We start from the raw sequence: 16703 nt of genomic DNA on the forward strand, positions 1-16703 counted from the left end.
ATGGTTGTTGTGGGCGGACTCAACACGAAGCGATGTTGGGGGATGACGGTCAGCAGCAGATTGGGTGGATTGATGTTGATGCCGGAGAATGTCAGTAAGATCTGTCATACTTCTTGCAAAATTGTAGTTGAATTGATACTGTTTATGTATTTCCGAGTGAAGATTCTGTAAGTTGGTGTTTATTTGGGACAGTACAGACATAAGTTCTTTGTGTCGTTCAGCAGAAGAGGTGGATGAGGCTGATGACAACGAAGAGGATGATGACGAAGAGCTGCTGGTGTCAGATGTGGCTTCCGGGGCGAGGGCGCGACATTCATCAATAGTTGGAAGAGAGTTCAGAGGATCTTCTTGGTTGAGTGATTCCTGTTGTATTGCAGGAGACGATTGGACGTTAGGAGGTGGAGGGTTTGTCAAAGTGGCTTGATTTGGGGCTAATGTTGGGTTGGTTGATGTTCCCAGGACGTTCATAAGTTGTTGAAGAGGGCCAACGCAATCAGACAGGTTGATGTAAGTGATGGGCTGCTGTTGACGAAGTTGAGTGGGTAGCTCAGTTTGAAGGGGAGTCGGTCTGGTAGGTTGAGATGGTGACATAGTCTGCAGAAAAGGGGAGAGGGGAAAGTTACTGATAGGACTAAGGTCTGGTAGGGCGGACTGCATTGCTTGAGAAAGGATGTCTTGTTTCTTGGAGATTGAGATCCAGTGACGCTGGCTGTCTTCAGCAGAAAGGATAGCAACATCTCGGTCGGTAATGGAGTATGGAGTCGGATTGGAGACAAGGAAATCAGGGCTGTCCGGTATGTTCTTTTCTTGGAGCACGAGTTGATGTCTACGGAAACTGCTGACATGTTTGTCAAGTTCTTCTCGTTTGAAGCGTCTGAATAGGCAAAGGCGACAGTAGAACGGGGCTTGATCCAGGCTCATGTGTTCCTTGAGGAAATGATGTAGACACGGTACTTTGCCTCTATGTAGACCTTATCCATCCGGTGGTAACATTTCAAACATTGGTAGGCGCGACGCCGTTGACCGTTGAAGGATGATACAGACATGAAGGATGATAGTGAGATTGCGACTGAAATAAATAACAAACATGTTGTTTTTTTTCATCCATAATTTTGATTTCTTGTCCAATTACATCACAGACAAAATGGATCTTTGTCCACATTGTATTTTTAACGATGTATAAATCTGTATGCTTCCCCTCAAAATGAAAAGTTAAAAACATACATTAACTAAACACTTTTCACACTTCAATGCTTTAACACAAAATTACACTGAATCATTTCACTGCATGAAAATTAAAATGCAAAATATCAACAACGCTCAAATTCACTGCTGTGCTTTCTGTTACACTGTTAACTTGATAACGATTATTTTGTCAGACTCAAAACCCGTTCTTATTCTTAATCATTGCATTTTATCAATCGATTCCCGGCTCATTGCCCATCACACATGGTGATTCATTCCCGACCATACTTAAGGTCAATCTTTTCCTATTCAATACTGTGAATACCCGTTCTTAAGACATTAAACAACTCTCTGACATTTTAACTTCACTACTTAATCATGCCACAAGTTAACTATACATCTCTTCTATAACAGAATCACATTAGCACTATTCCATCACAAATACTGTTTTCTTTTGTTGACATTACTTATAACAACAATCGCAAGAGCTGATTTTTTTCCATAACTATGTATCCATTGTGATTTTTGAAGTACAAATACTTTTACAGTTTTAAAATACACATTTTTAAGACACAAATAAATAAACAATATAATCTTTTTCTCTGCATCATCTAATGCAATGAAGTTCATACAATCTTGGTTTACACTCATGTACATCACTAAAACAAATTTTATAACTGCACACAAAATATATTAAAACACAATATGAAACATCATGGTTTAAAATTTTAACATCCGTTGTTCTTTCAGAATCCATTTTGGCACTTGATCTCCTTCGTATGGCTTGAGTTTATTATGATGAACAATTTTTTCATTTCCTTGCTTGTCTAGTTGTAACTTGAAATTCACTTCTGAAATTTTCTTGCTCACCAGAAAAGGACCATCGTATGTTCGTTCTAACTTCGGTGCTATTCCAGGCTTTCTTGCTTCATTGAGATACCAAACAACATCACCAGTGTTGTAAATGTTTATTGACACTCTTGCATCATAAATTGCTTTGTTGCGCTTGGCAGAAGTCCCAAGGCGATCCCTTGCTACCTGATGTGCCTTTTGAAATCTTGACCGCAGCCAGTCGACATAATCTCCATACGATGTAATAGTATTGTTGTCGCATGTTGTTGTGCTACCGAACACCAACTCTGATGGTAAACGGACTTCTCTGCCAATGGTAAGAAGGTTTGGGGTCAATGTGGTGGACTCACTAGGTGTGGCTCTATAAGCTCCTGCGAGGCATCCTAGATTCTTATCCCATTGGTCTTGTTCTCCACAAAGGTATGCCTTTATCATACGCACCAAGGTCTTGTTAAAACGCTCTGTTTGACCGTTAGCACTGTGGGTTTCGTGGACTGGTCCTTATCTTTCTAATCTCCAGCATTCTACACAACTCCTTGAAGACCTTACTCTCGTAGTTTCGACCTTGATCGCTAAGGATGTTTAGCGGACAACCCCACCTTGAAATGTATTCATTGAGAATGCAAGATGCGCACGTCTCTGCGCTCTGATCAGGTACAGCTATTACTTCAACATATTTACTAAAAAGATCAGTTAGCACCAGAATATATCTGTTACCCCGGTCTGTGAGCGGCAGTGGACCAAGATAGTCTGTTGCAAGCACATCAAATGGTGCACCTGTTGTAATTGAACCCATAGGCGCTCGAGGTGTCTTCATTGGCTTTTTGTTCGCAGCACATGTGTCACACCTCTTAACATGCAAAAGGACATCAGTCTTCATTGCATACCAAAAATACCGTTGCCGAATTTTCTCTAAGGTCTTCTTAACACCCAAATGACCTGAAATTACAGAGTTGTGATGTTCAAAAAGAACATCAGTTTTCATAACAAATGGAACAATAAATTGCAAGTGCTCATCAGTTTGGTTCTGTCTTATGAATTTCTTAAATAATAATCCATCTCGAACAAATAAAACATCCCAGAGAACCCAATTGTGTCTCGAAGCTGGGCTGAGTGCTAAGATGTCATTACAGCTGGGCTTTTTGTTTGTTTTTTTCGCCTCCAAAATACAGCTTATATCTGGGTCAAAAGATTGTAACTTCTGAAGGTCTTCTAATGATTTATTGCATGCCCATGGTACAAAGTTTGGAAGCTGAGTTTGAAGTCCTGAACTTTCAGGCTTGTCTTCCATTTGTTTTGTTGACCTTATTGGTTGGGTATCGCACGTTTGCCCTTTGCAGGCTGCATTTACTCCCGTCAAACAATCATTTAAAAAGTCTTCATGAACCATGTCTTGTGCTTTTTTTGTGCACTTCTTACACGGACCACACTTTAGAGGCTCATTCATGTCTTCTAAATTGCAGTCGCAGTCTCTTGGGTTTCTACACCTTGATAAGGCATCGCAGTGACCTTGCTTGTGTCCTGGTCTGTATTCAACAGAAAAGTCATAATGTGACAAGATTTCAATCCATCTTGCAATTTTTCCTCTTGGTTCCTTAAGCTTGAAAAGCCATTTTAATGCTTGATGGTCACTTCTCACAACAAATCTTCGGCCTAACAAGTATTGTCGAAAATATTCAACAAAGTAACGGATTGCAAGAAGTTCCTTTTCAGTTACGCAATAGTTTTTCTCATTCTTGTTAAGTGCTCTGCTTGCATATGCGATAACACGTTCACGGCCATCTTGGTTTTGGTGAAGTACAGCTCCAATGCCAACGTCACTGGCGTCAACGTCCAAGCAGAATTCTCCAACCTGAAGTGGATATCCCATTATATTTGGACTGATCAGAATCTTCTTGAGATCTTCAAAAGACCGTTGGCAGTTATCATGCCACTTAAATGTCACATCTTTCTTCGTGAGCTCTACCATTGGTCTAACAAGTTTGGCAAAATCTTTAACAAATCTACGGTAATATGATCCCATAGCAACAAACTGTCTGACCTCTTTGACATTTGTGGGTACCGGCCACTGAACTATCTTTGCAACATTGATTGGGTTAGGCTTTATTCCTTGTTTCGATACCACATGCCCAAGAAACAAGACTTCTTCCTGTAAGATTTCACACTTTTCGGGCTTCAGCTTCAATCCAGCAGCTTCTATTCTCTCTAAAACTTCATACACTCTGCTCATATGCTGGCTAAAATCGTTGCCAAAGACAATCACATCATCAATATAAATAAGACATGTTTCCCATTGTAAACCTTGAAGAGCAAGCTCCATTGTCCTCTGAAAGGTTGAACAAGCATTGTTGAGTCCAAACGGCATTCTCAACATTTCATAATGTCCATATTTACAGACAAATGCACTTTTTGGTATATCTTCTTCTTTGAGTGGGATCTGGAAATAACCACTAGTAAGGTCAAATGTGCTAAAATATTTAGCACCAGCTACAGCATCTAGGCAATCTTGCACTCGCGGCAGGGGAAATCCATCTGGTTTGACAAGGGCATTTACTCTTCTATAATCTATACATGGTCGGACCTGTCCATTTTTCTTCATAACAAACAAAATAGGGCTTGCCCATGGTGACGTACTTTTTCTTATTACTCCCTTGTCCAGTAACTCTTCTATTGCCTTTTTTTCTGCTTCCGCATAAGCCATTGGCACTTTTCTTGGAGCTTGTTTCACTGGTTGTGCATCACCTGTTTTGATAGGGTGCTCTGTTAAGTTTGTCAAACCTATGTCAAGGTCATTTTTAGAAAAACTATCTTGAAATCTAATGAGCAGCTTTGCTATGACTTGTTTTTCTTCTTCGTTGCAATTTTTAACAGACGTATCGTACAATTTTTGTAAGTGTTCTGGAATTTCTTTATTTTCTAAGGATATTTCTTCTTGCACCTTATTGATAATTTGCTCCGATTTGTGACTGAAAGTAACTCGGCGTACTGAGAAATTATTGTCCTCTTCCTCTGTGTGTTCTTGACCTTTAAGTGTACTTTTTATACTGTCAATTTGTTCGGCTTGGCCTAATACTGAGTCTTGATTAATATCCACACTATATGGGAATGGATTTAAAAGACGTATTTTGCTTGTCGGGTTTCTATTTATATCAACTAATACTGAGGCCATCTTCAATGGATATGTTTCACAAAAGTGTTGTGTAGGTTCTACAATAAAATCTGTTTTTTGAGACACATCATCTAATTCTTTACGCTCAATAAACACATCAATGACCGCTTCGCTGAGAGGTGGAATAATGAAATGGTCAGCTGCTGTTACTTTTCGAACATCGTTTTTCATTCCAATTTGAATACATGGTATATTTTTGCCTTTCAAAACTATGACTCCCTTTGACAAAAGTATATCTGCGGGACCTCCATCATCATTTTGCAGAATGTCTATTCCTAACAAAACATCATCCTCAATTTCAGCAACAATCAATTCTTTGTACATTGAAACTGGCCCTAATTCAATATTAAAAATGCTTTTCCACATTCTTTTAAAGGAATTCCACTTGCACCTGTCAAACAAGCTGATTTGTTAAGCTGAGGTCTAATTTTAGGGTCCAATTTATTGTAAACTCTGTCTGAAATGATTGTTCTTGTTGCTAAAATAACTGGCACATTTTCAATATTACCTTTGATATAGACACCACTACTAAATGCTCTTTTGCGCCGCACAATTTCTTCGGCTACACTTGCTGAGTCATCATGGCCATCTATGCTTGCCAGGACCTCCCCTCGGCCAATCGGCTTGGTCCTTTCATGTTTAAAGGCTGATTTTGATAAAAGTCTTTTCTCGCAACTTGCCCATTCTGATACCTGGCATTCTTCAATGGACAATCCCTAGCAAAATGATTTTCTTGGTTACAAGAATAACACTGAATTGTCTTGGGTTTTTGCTTAAAACCATGTTCAGTAGTTTGTTGTTGTTGTTGGGCTTGGGTTAACTGATTTAGTTTTTCAAGAACTTGTTGCAATACATCAGTTTCTTTGCTTTTTGCAGCCTCTCCTGAAATATCAGTCTTCATGTCACATGTTTTGGTATTTTCTGAATTAAATTGCTTTTGCTGGCTCTTGTTTGGGACTCTATAGGCATGTTGGCTAGTGTCGTCATTATCTGTTTCAATCACTTCATAATCTATTTCATTTTCTGATCCCGAAGTTCTACGCACACATTTTCTCTTTCTGTCATCGTGAAGTTGATGCCTAGTTCTGGTTTGTATGTAATTTACAACATGGTACACTGCTTCATCAATGTCCTCGGGTTCCTTAATAAACTCAACTTCTGACCGCACTTCTTCATCTCGTAGACCGTCCAGGAATCTTCTCACTAAATCTTCTTGCCGTGTTCTGTAGTCTCTCCTTGTATGGGCTTTGTCATATAGACTTTTAAGTTCTGCAGCATACTCCTCAGCTGTTTCACCTACATTCTGATCTCGTTTGCTAAATTTTACAGCAAAAGTTCTTGGAGTTTCTATGACCCTAAATCTGTTGTTAATTTCACTAACAAGTTCTCTATAGTTGGTTAAAACTTCATGATTCAGTTGAGGGAACACAAATTCACCAGCACTGCCTTGCAATTTTGGTAATAAATTGTCAAGTTTTTCTTCTTCATTCCAATGAAGTCTTTCAGCAATAATTTCAAACCTGTTAATCCATACTTTCCACTCATCTTTGCCAGTAAAAGAAGGGATTTTCATGCTTGAACTGCATTTATGAGGGTTTACACTTCTTGTTTGCCTGTCATAAGACCTGTTCTCCCTTGGGTGCTGGTAGCCAATGTCCCACATTTGTTCACCCTGACCTCTGTCATTACGGAAATGGTTATTGTTTGCTTCCTGTTCCTGGGGGAAAATTTGTACTTGTGTGTTGTTTTTATCACATAAATTTGCTAGAAGTGTTGTAACATTCTGTAAAGCATTTGACATCTGATTTTGCATTGACACCATATTTGTGACTGCATCTTTCATCCAGTTGGTTGTATTGCCATTTGACATTTCTACGTTGGAAACACTTTTGTTTAATCTAGGGGTACTGGACTTAGATGATGTTGGTGCTGTTTTATTTTCTTGATATGGTTCTTCAGAATGCGGGTTAGCTGCTGTTCTGAAGAATACTTCATTCTCTTGTTCTGATTCGGAGTCTGACATTTTGCTTTCGAAGACTGGATTCAATCGCTGAATCTATGTAGAAATCAAAGATTCCACTTCGCTGCCACCATAAATTATGTCACGAGCCGAGCGGTAGCTGTGATTTTACTTCAATTTCTTTAACTTTTCCAAACTTGAAGCTTTTGTTCAAGTTTAACATGGAACTAAAATGGACTCTGATAAACAGTAAACTAAGAATAACATTTTGCCTATTCAGTTGTTTTAAAATTGTCAAAAAAATATACAAACTCAAGATTTATAACCTTTCTAAATTTTATTCATTCATAACGAATAAATAAATAACAACTTTCAATATATATATTTCTTAACAGACAGATTAATTTTCAGACATTTACATTATAATACAGCAATATACACGTACATGTGTCATGTTTAGTATTTGCACTTTCTATTTTATAATGTTCTAAAAAAATGACAAATGCAATTTTTAAGTATTTATAAAATTCATTCTTAATTTTAATAGCTAAGTCTTATTGAAAACTGTATTTTAAATGCTTATATAAGAAAAATAAAATAGGTCTCATACCTAGGAAAACAAAGTTCAGAGTTCTCGAATGAGAATTTTCAGTGCCTTTTATACTCTCCAAAAGCGCACACATAACGTTGTGCAATAATAACGTAAAAGCGCACATATGAATTGTGCACAAAAAGCGCACAAACAACGAGCAGTAAAGCGCGCAAGAGCGCACAATAAAATTTGAGCGTTCTTGACACGGTAAATGTCACTCATATTAAAATGATATTTCTGACGATATTACAATGAAGCAGTAGTCAAATACATATCAATTAAATCAATAAATCATTTATAAAGATGACTATTACCTTTTTAAACAATTTTTAAGAAGGAATATGAGTATTTAACAAAAGATATTGTATGACGAAACTGTCAAAATACTGTAGTCAGTGTAAACTACCCAGAAGGCACTTATGTCAGCATCAGGAAATCAACTTCCTGTTTATGCAAAAATGGCTGCCACATTAACAGACGCTAATAAAATGAGACTTTTAAAAAGGATATTACAAATAATAAAGAAGCGCAAAAGGTAGGCATCGGCTGTTATCAGCTCTAACTTCCACACAGCATCCAATAAAAGCATTAAATAACAGTGACATAGTCATTTAGATGCAAAACATAAACGGTAAAAATGAACAATGTACATGTACATAAACACATGTTTTCATAAACAATCTAGGGCATGACAATATAAAGACGTAAAATATCTGCGAGCAAGACTGATCTCAAGAATAAGGTAGTCATCAAGACATCAATCTTGGTATCTACCAGATTGTGATGCAGAATTAGCGATTACAACCAGGAAGTGGTTTGCAGTATTACATCCTTAATCTTTCACCTATATATCGTGTTCTCCTTATCCCCTTTATCATCACAATAACAGGAATAATCACCCATATAATAATAATCATGATTAACACCATTTTCAGCATAGTAATCTTCACTGTCTTGAGGCAATTATCGTAGCCAGTGCGACACTTAAATAATGAACAAAACAAGTGGAACGCATATTGTTATTGATGCATTGTTATCATATTTATATGTCATTATTCTAAAAACACAATTGTTTAACCATGTTAATTTGTAGGTATAGAATTTTAATGATCATATTTGCACAATCAACCATCTTGAGGCCCTTGTCGATGACATATGCCCTTTAAACACCTTATCATCTAAACTCTTGAATACATAGAACCTCAATTTGCCAGTCAGTGCCTCGGAAGCATTATAATGTTGATGAGGTATTTGAAAAAAGTCGTTCTTTCCCCGTTATCGAACCGTGGCTACACGGATTATACTCTATCTATTACGTTAGTCACATGGCAATGTCGCAATTTCAGAGAAGAGGCTAAAGCGCTTGTTATAGTTTTGCCGACCCTTTTAAGACATCACACGGCGATAGATCGGTGCCAGCATTTGTTTGGTTTCCCAGTCTTATTTAGTTCATATGAAACCTTCATGGGCGAGGTTATAATGCAATTATCAGACAATACCAATATGGCACCTATCTGGAAAAGCCATTATAGAAATGCCTATTGGAAACGTATTGTTTTTGCGCTTTTTTAAGAAAATATTTTATCTTTTAACGCTTATCTAACATTTATGGCGTATAATTTACGGCTCATATGGTGCCAACGTGGGTCCACTTTTTCGCGTACAATACTCCAGACCTGGTTCGCGTTATTAAATTATTAGTATAAGATAAAAACTATTAGTAAGTTTTAACAATATTATATTTATATACCATATGTTTTATTCATTACATTGTCACGTCCCAATATCGATGTTATGTGTATTTAACAGTTGACATCATGTTTAATTTGATAGATAATTCTGTGTTATATTTGTAATGTTTTTGCGCGTTATCAATGTTCTTAATTGTATCAGTATGTGAAACTATATTTGAATATCTTGCCAGGAAGAGGCTGAAATGTAAGTTAGCATTAAAGGTACACAATTCAAGTCATGACGAAATGGACTAATAATCCCAACCTCAAATATGTACGTCAAAACCTCAACAACCAATTTTTGGAAACTGTAGTTTTTATGTGGCGGATAGCTCAAAGAGAATGTATATTGGTAGCCCATATGGGACCCACATGCAGCAAATGAAGGCCGAGGTGCAGCGTATAATGGGCCCTGATGCAGCACATTTTGTAAAGCCCACTCGAGACCAATACGAATTACTTGCTGCGTAGTAAGTGTAGAAACATGGAATAAATCGGATAACATTTCACTATCTAATTCAAATAAGTATAATTAGCAAGACGTATACAACAGGGTTCGTGATTGGTTCAGCTTTTCGTGCCATACTAATAAACGTATTTGTATTAGTTGCTTATCTGTTCTTTTTATACTTGAATGTTGCACTTGTGTGTCTTTATTGGTGAATTAAACAAAATAAAATTTTCTTAGCAATACGAAAAATACGAAAATCAATTACTTCACTTAACTGCGCTTGTTGGCTGTTATCAACAAGGTTGAACCTTGGTTTATCCAAAAGGCATTAGATATATTTCGTTTTGACAACACAAGTTTGTTTCAACTTACATAAAAATGAAAGGTAGGTCGGCCAATCTAATATTTATTCGTTTGTTTTACTATACTCAAGTAAATCTCAACTTTAATAAGGACGTAATAAAGAAGTTCAAAGGCAGAAATCTTCCGAATCATTTTGCAATATATCTTTATTTCTATATAAAAGATAACACTTTATTGTGGTTAAATGTAGCAAAAATAATCAAAAACTCAATCTGAAAACAACAATAATTGTAAGTTTTAACAATGTTTCGGTCGGAACCAAATATTTTGTTTGGTCGGGTCAGTGGAGACAAACGTAGATATTATTTGGGTATGAAGATTGGATTCAATCCTTCATAAAATATTCACGAAGTTTAATATTATAACACCAAGGCAGAACGTCTCATAAGGTGAACGGTGAACTCGCCTGTGTTAACTTTGTCTTCAGTGTACCTGAATACAATTGTTATAAACAATTTTACACATGCTATGCATACACAAGAACAACTACACCTGCTAGTGAAGATAACAAACAAGAATGTGATATAGGGATTAACAGTATGTATTTCATATGCAATGTTTAATCTAAAATCCAATTTAAAATCTGTACATGTAAACACAAAAAAATGCATATAAGTCATGCTATCTATGACGGTGATTATAATGAAAGCCTTACAATAACCGCTAATAAATCATATATGTTTATAAATGATAATTTAAAATAAATTATACATACTAATTACGTAGTAATATTTAATACATACATAAAGCCTTTCTTTTTTAAATGTTCCATAATGGTCGGCCTTAACCTTGGACGCCCGTTGTCGCTATGGTTACCTTTTCCAGTGATGATTTGTACTTCGTCAACTCCTTCTTTAAAAGACACATGAGTAATTGTGAAATAAATAATATAAAAGTAGTTCCATCAAATCTATTCACTTGAATTATTTGTATATTCAGTTCAAAGTTTATCAATTACAGACGCAATACATACGTTGTTTGGTATAGGAACCTGTTCACAGAAAGGTAAAATGACAATTTTAAATTCGGTCTTGTAGCAAATTACAATCTGCTCCAAGTTGACAACGGCTTGAAAACCCGCGATCAATACAGCGTGTTTACAAAAATTATCATTATTTTAGACTCTTTTCGAAATATAATATAAATGTTTGTTACCAAAATCATTTTATAAGACTTAACAAAACTCCAGTATTTAGTAAATTGTGTTAGAATTTTAGATTTACTATTTTTCATATCACGTGTAACCAGTTATTACCATTTAGGTGAGCCTCAATAAACTCATTTAGGAAGTTCAACGCCTCGCTAACGTATAGACCATGCAAATCCAAAGTAAGGCATTTCGGAAAGCTTTTGTTCCTATAAATAATGTGAACAACAAGGAATTTGCATATAATGATATAACAATATTATATACATTCAGTTGATCGTTTATACATCGGATTAAGACATAACATGTGTCGCCTTATAAGTAGCCATTTTAAACTGAGCATTGTAAATCCGATATTTCAACAGTTATTCATAATTTTTCATATTCAAGAACGCACACATTTTCAGTCATAAGAATGCTTTTTAATCCGTAAGATATTATCCTTTAAAAAGTAACTTAAAACACTTAAGTTTGCGATTTGTTATAAGGAAATTATAAGTATTGTTAAAATAAGTACATCTTACGTTTACGCACAATGTTTTAAGAATTAAATCGGCTGCTTTTTTGTTGGCTTGACGCATTTTTCCGTTTTCAGAATGGCCCTTCAAGATAAAAAGATAAGGTAACATGATCAAAATTTAATATTTTACCAGAAGAAGCAAGCTCATACATACAAAAGTATGTCGAACATCAACATCTACATCTACAACATAATAGGTCTTAATTTATTGAATAAATATTACATACATTATAATCACCGAGAACTGAATAACGATCAATACAAATACTATAACTACCAACCATTCAATCTTACCAGTTTCGAGTAAGTGCTTGCTCCCTGTTTATCACCTGAAGTAAAGGCCGATTTTGCTAACTCGAAATAGTGGTTTCTACGTTTTGCGTGCTCGCTTGCTTCCTGGCGGTACCTGTTCTTGTTAATCACACCCTATAAAGTGTTAAAACAACATTTATGAAACACAAACATATGATCGATATCTAGAACTTGACATTTTTTACACCATGTTAGGTATTCGGTACTGATTTGAGAAGTTTATTATGTACGCATCACACCCTTTTAAGCATGTTCTTAAAAAAGAACAACATATTGATTCCATTTCATTAAAGTGAGAATTAATGTACCTCTTTAGTTATTGGGTTGTCATACTCAACATCAACACCATCACCGATGTCGAAAACCACTTTTTCACTGTTTTTCTAAATACAAACAACATTCAATTACACATTTTTTTTGGTTGCTCTTGTCAAGCATAACATAAACATAATAATACACATATACTCAACCTAATTAAGTTACATATTACATTTTTTATCTTAAGGTTCAATACATTGCTTTAGACATATTTATCGAAAACGCAAAAGTCCGTTAAGATTGCCCTTACAAGACTTGCTATCCATGTTTTAGGCAGTTCCTGTCATCATCAGTAAAGAAAATATCATTTAATTGGGGCTATTCAATTTCAATACACATCACGTTCAACAACAAAACCAGTCACTTACCATTATAACCAGTGATATCTTTAAACTTCTTCATAATAAAAACACTTACCAAAGTATGCGTAGTATATTTTAGAATTTTTTTATTATTAAAAGATGCACAAATACCTTTTTCTTCACTTTATGTTCATCTTGGTTTGTTTTCTCTGCTGTTTGAATTTTGTCGCTATAAGTTGAACACTTGTGTGCGCAGTTTGCAACAGTCGTAGAAAAATTACTTGCAGCTTTCATGGTCTTATATATAATATTTTTTTCCGATAATCTCGTCTCCATAAACATCCTTCTCGCAACAACTGTAGGTAAAAAGTACCTTTTATTTTTCAGATGTTTATGGTTTAGAACTCCTTCTGTCAACCATAACTATTGAACCAATAAATCACTTTTAAGAAAATAAAAAGTATGGATTATAAACAATCGAACGAGTAACATTTTGTGCCTGATATATTCACAAGATTTTTGAGTATGGCTTGTAACTGAACACATTACTTTTGTATTCAAATATAAAGATTCCGGATATCCATAATAATACAGTTAAGGACCAACTCTGTTTTGCTTAATCTTAAACGTTTAAAAGTAACTCTAAATCTAACCATACCTTCCTCATAATGAATGTGTTCTGTAGGACATTGTGTTCCTCCATTATATGTTTTAGCATCGTTGTTCTGCGTGGATTTGTTCTTGCTTTCATTGTTGCAAATTCTACTGATCCCTAAAATAATACTTTTCGACACAAGTTCTGCAATACGAAGAATCCTTAAAACAATACTAGTAAAAATAAGTACAACACTACCGAGAATACAAAGTTCTTTGAATCCAATATCCATGTTTAAAGCATTGCAAACACATGTTTATATTGAAGCGCAGCGCAACAAATTTCGATTAAAATCATTGGTTTAATGTTACCGTTTTTACTTATATACGCAATCAAAATACGCACACATGACAATCGTATGAATAATTCAATACTTTAGCGAGCGACAAAGTTTAAACTGGAAATCGATTGCCAATGCTTATTTTCAATAACTAATTTTCACATTTGTTAAACTCGACTGCATGGTCTATTGGCTCAAATCATAAATTTTTCATTACTCAAAGTTAAACGAGTACAATTCAAATCAATAATTACAAATCTGTAAATGACTGAATTAATATATTTTCTGCTGTGAAGAACAATATAACTGAAATGTTAGTTAGAGCTGAGAGCAGAACATTAACGCAAGCTAATTATGAATTAAACTAAGAATGCTATATTGATTTGAATTTAGTTAAATATTCTTCCTTCAAACTCGATAAGGTTGAATTTTATTATATGATACTAATATAATATTTTCATTATAAAGGTAAAGGAATTGTAACGAAAAAAACCTATATAGAAATGGTTTTAAATACATTTTTATGTTAACAAAAAGAAATCTAATGATCCCAGTAAACCAGTTAATCAGGAAAAGGACCGTTATAACCAGTGGAGCAGATAAGAATCGACCCATAGAGCCTCGTGGAAAAACTTGGTAAAGTTGGTTCGCAATAATCCCGACAACACTTAAACAACTCTATTGAGATGTTCTTTTCAGATTTGATAATGATACTTTATAACAATAATTATGATCTTAATATCTTTTTTTCAGTAAAATCAAACAATATTCTAAATGTCAATGAACAAGAAGATTATATATATCCAAAACATGTCCGGCCTGTTTTAACCAACCCATTCTTAGAATTAAGAAATTGAATAAACAATAGACTTAGACCTATGAATAATACATCCATCGTTTGAATATATACAGGCTACCACTGGTAAGTATGTCATTAAGAAAATGTTCTACATGATGAATTATGTAGATAGTGAAGGTTAATATAAATTTCTATTCAAAATTATAGCAAGTCATGAAACATACGATTGAACGAATATTCTTTATTCTTAAACTTATGTGTTTAAACTTAAACTTAGTATTGTTTTGGTTAAAAGGGGTATTATTTCCTAATCTCATACCACAGAAGTTTGACCATCGAATAAAATAAATTAACACTTTGCAACGAATGAATTTAACATGGTTAATTTTATATGTATTGATCCATATCTGTTTATCATATACCTCGTCCTTATATGATTGTTTCCGTAAATTTTCAACGTTTCATATTCTACGAACGGTGCATAAAATATGTACAACAAAACAGTATAAACGTGTCATATCATAAGCCATATAAATTCATTTTACATTTGAACTAAAGCACATTACACTCAACTGCAACGCAAAGTTGTATTGCTCGACAACATTCGTCTAATATTCATGAGCGCAATACACTGACTCTTGAATGGGCTAGAATTTGAAAAACAAAGTTCACGAATATGTGTGTTCAAAAAAGCGGTTCAAATACAAGTTCTTTAAAAATCACACGCCACATTTTGAAGCAACTAAAATTGGACAGCGTTGCTTATACCTGCATATAAGAGTGTTGTTTTTTCAAAAGTGTGGAAGTCCGCATTACGTCTATAAGAATAAAAACCTGATCCAAGTGTATTGAATATTCTTACATGGTTGTGTTCGTGGGCGTGTGTCACAAATTTAATGACTCGGAAACCGAGGTTTTCTTTTTTTATATATTTTATCCGAGTTTTATACGGAAACGAGTAGATTCACTGTAACGGTATTCTAAAAATGTTCACGCACAAAAGGTTACTGTCGTTTAGGAATAGGCCAAACATAAAATCTTTGACCTAACATCTTTGTACACAGTCACTGTTGAAATTGAAATATCGTTATGCGTTTTGGTGACTATTGTAATGTAATACAGAAATACGCATGTTTTATGCATATAGTCTATCATCACAAATTTACACGCGGTTTATATTTAAGTAGTTATCGCAGGTGACAAAGCTGGAAAATACACACAATAAACACGTAACCTTAATATATTTGCATACGCTCTGATAAAGCTATAGTTGTTATGTAACTTAAAATCCGGTTATAAATGTCAGAAAAGTATATTCAGCTGATTTGGCCTAATAATTTAATAAACAGGAAAAAAAAATTGCTGTGTCAATCGCAACAAATAGCGATTTCATGTCTTTTTAAATTAACTAGCAGAACTAACTTATAATATGACTAATACTTGGTTTCAGTCTTTGTTCAAGTTATTTATTAACAAACCATACTGTCCAAAGAAAACGTAAAAAATAAAACAAGCATGACTTCACTAACTATTGGTTGACTACAGTTGTTTAAATATCACAAACGTAAACCAGAGATACTAAATTTAGTTAGGCAAGCACATCGTAAGCAAATGGCAGTATTATTCATTATGTGAATCATTATGGTTATATATGCCTTGCTCCAACAGGACTGCAAAGCGTCTTCCATATCTCAGTCAACTTCGAAGGCGTTACTTGATGTACTGTTAAGACGTCATTCTTTTTATAACCACATAAATCAAGTTTTTGCCCTGCGAAGAATCCTAAAGTTGTCCTTAACGATAATCCAAATCGCCGCGCGCACAAAGCAACAAAGATGTCTTCCAGATGGAAGAAAGGCACGTGCGGAGACAGATTGTAAATATCCAATGCGACCTTAATGCTGGCCATGTATCCAGTCCCTGAACAAAAATGTGGATAGCCCTTGTCCGGATACGAAATAAAAGACGCATACCATTTGGAATTTTCACTCCTGATGGGTGATTCTTTTGCTTTTCAATCGCCGGTCAGACCTGTTTGTAAATATTTTGCCAAATCGGTTCCCGA

At 35.0% G+C, this 16703-nt stretch overlaps 2 protein-coding genes across 2 annotated transcripts in view; both read right to left on the minus strand.

Moving 5' to 3' along the window:
- LOC127870017 (uncharacterized) overlaps positions 1–16703 on the minus strand; it is a 67319-nt gene that overhangs the window by 11300 nt on the left and 39316 nt on the right. The gene's annotated exons all lie outside the window — the stretch shown is intronic.
- Positions 10559–14081, minus strand: LOC127868668 (NEDD4-binding protein 2-like). The gene is made up of 8 exons (XM_052410607.1): positions 13563–14081; positions 13076–13260; positions 12593–12667; positions 12267–12398; positions 11987–12054; positions 11561–11661; positions 11049–11157; positions 10559–10737 (listed from the first exon to the last, which is right to left on the minus strand). Exons 1-8 carry the CDS (start codon positions 13789–13791, stop codon positions 10665–10667), a joined length of 972 nt encoding a protein of 323 aa, XP_052266567.1. The 5' UTR covers positions 13792–14081; the 3' UTR covers positions 10559–10664.

Source organism: Dreissena polymorpha, chromosome 2 (assembly GCF_020536995.1).
Source record: "Dreissena polymorpha isolate Duluth1 chromosome 2, UMN_Dpol_1.0, whole genome shotgun sequence".
In the NCBI taxonomy this organism is placed as follows: Eukaryota; Metazoa; Mollusca; class Bivalvia; order Myida; family Dreissenidae; genus Dreissena; species Dreissena polymorpha.

What these genes read in the sequence shown, in the direction of transcription:
- LOC127868668 (XM_052410607.1), bottom strand. Translation starts at nt 13,791, where the DNA reads ATGGATATTGGATTCAAAGAACTTTGTATTCTCGGTAGTGTTGTACTT. An exon ending in ACACATTCATTATGAGGAAG is followed by an intron (nt 13,261 to 13,562) that starts GTATGGTTAGAT and finishes TTTTACCTACAG; the next exon opens with TTGTTGCGAGAAGGATGTTT. An exon ending in ACAACCCAATAACTAAAGAG is followed by an intron (nt 12,399 to 12,592) that starts GTACATTAATTC and finishes AACACTTTATAG; the next exon opens with GGTGTGATTAACAAGAACAG.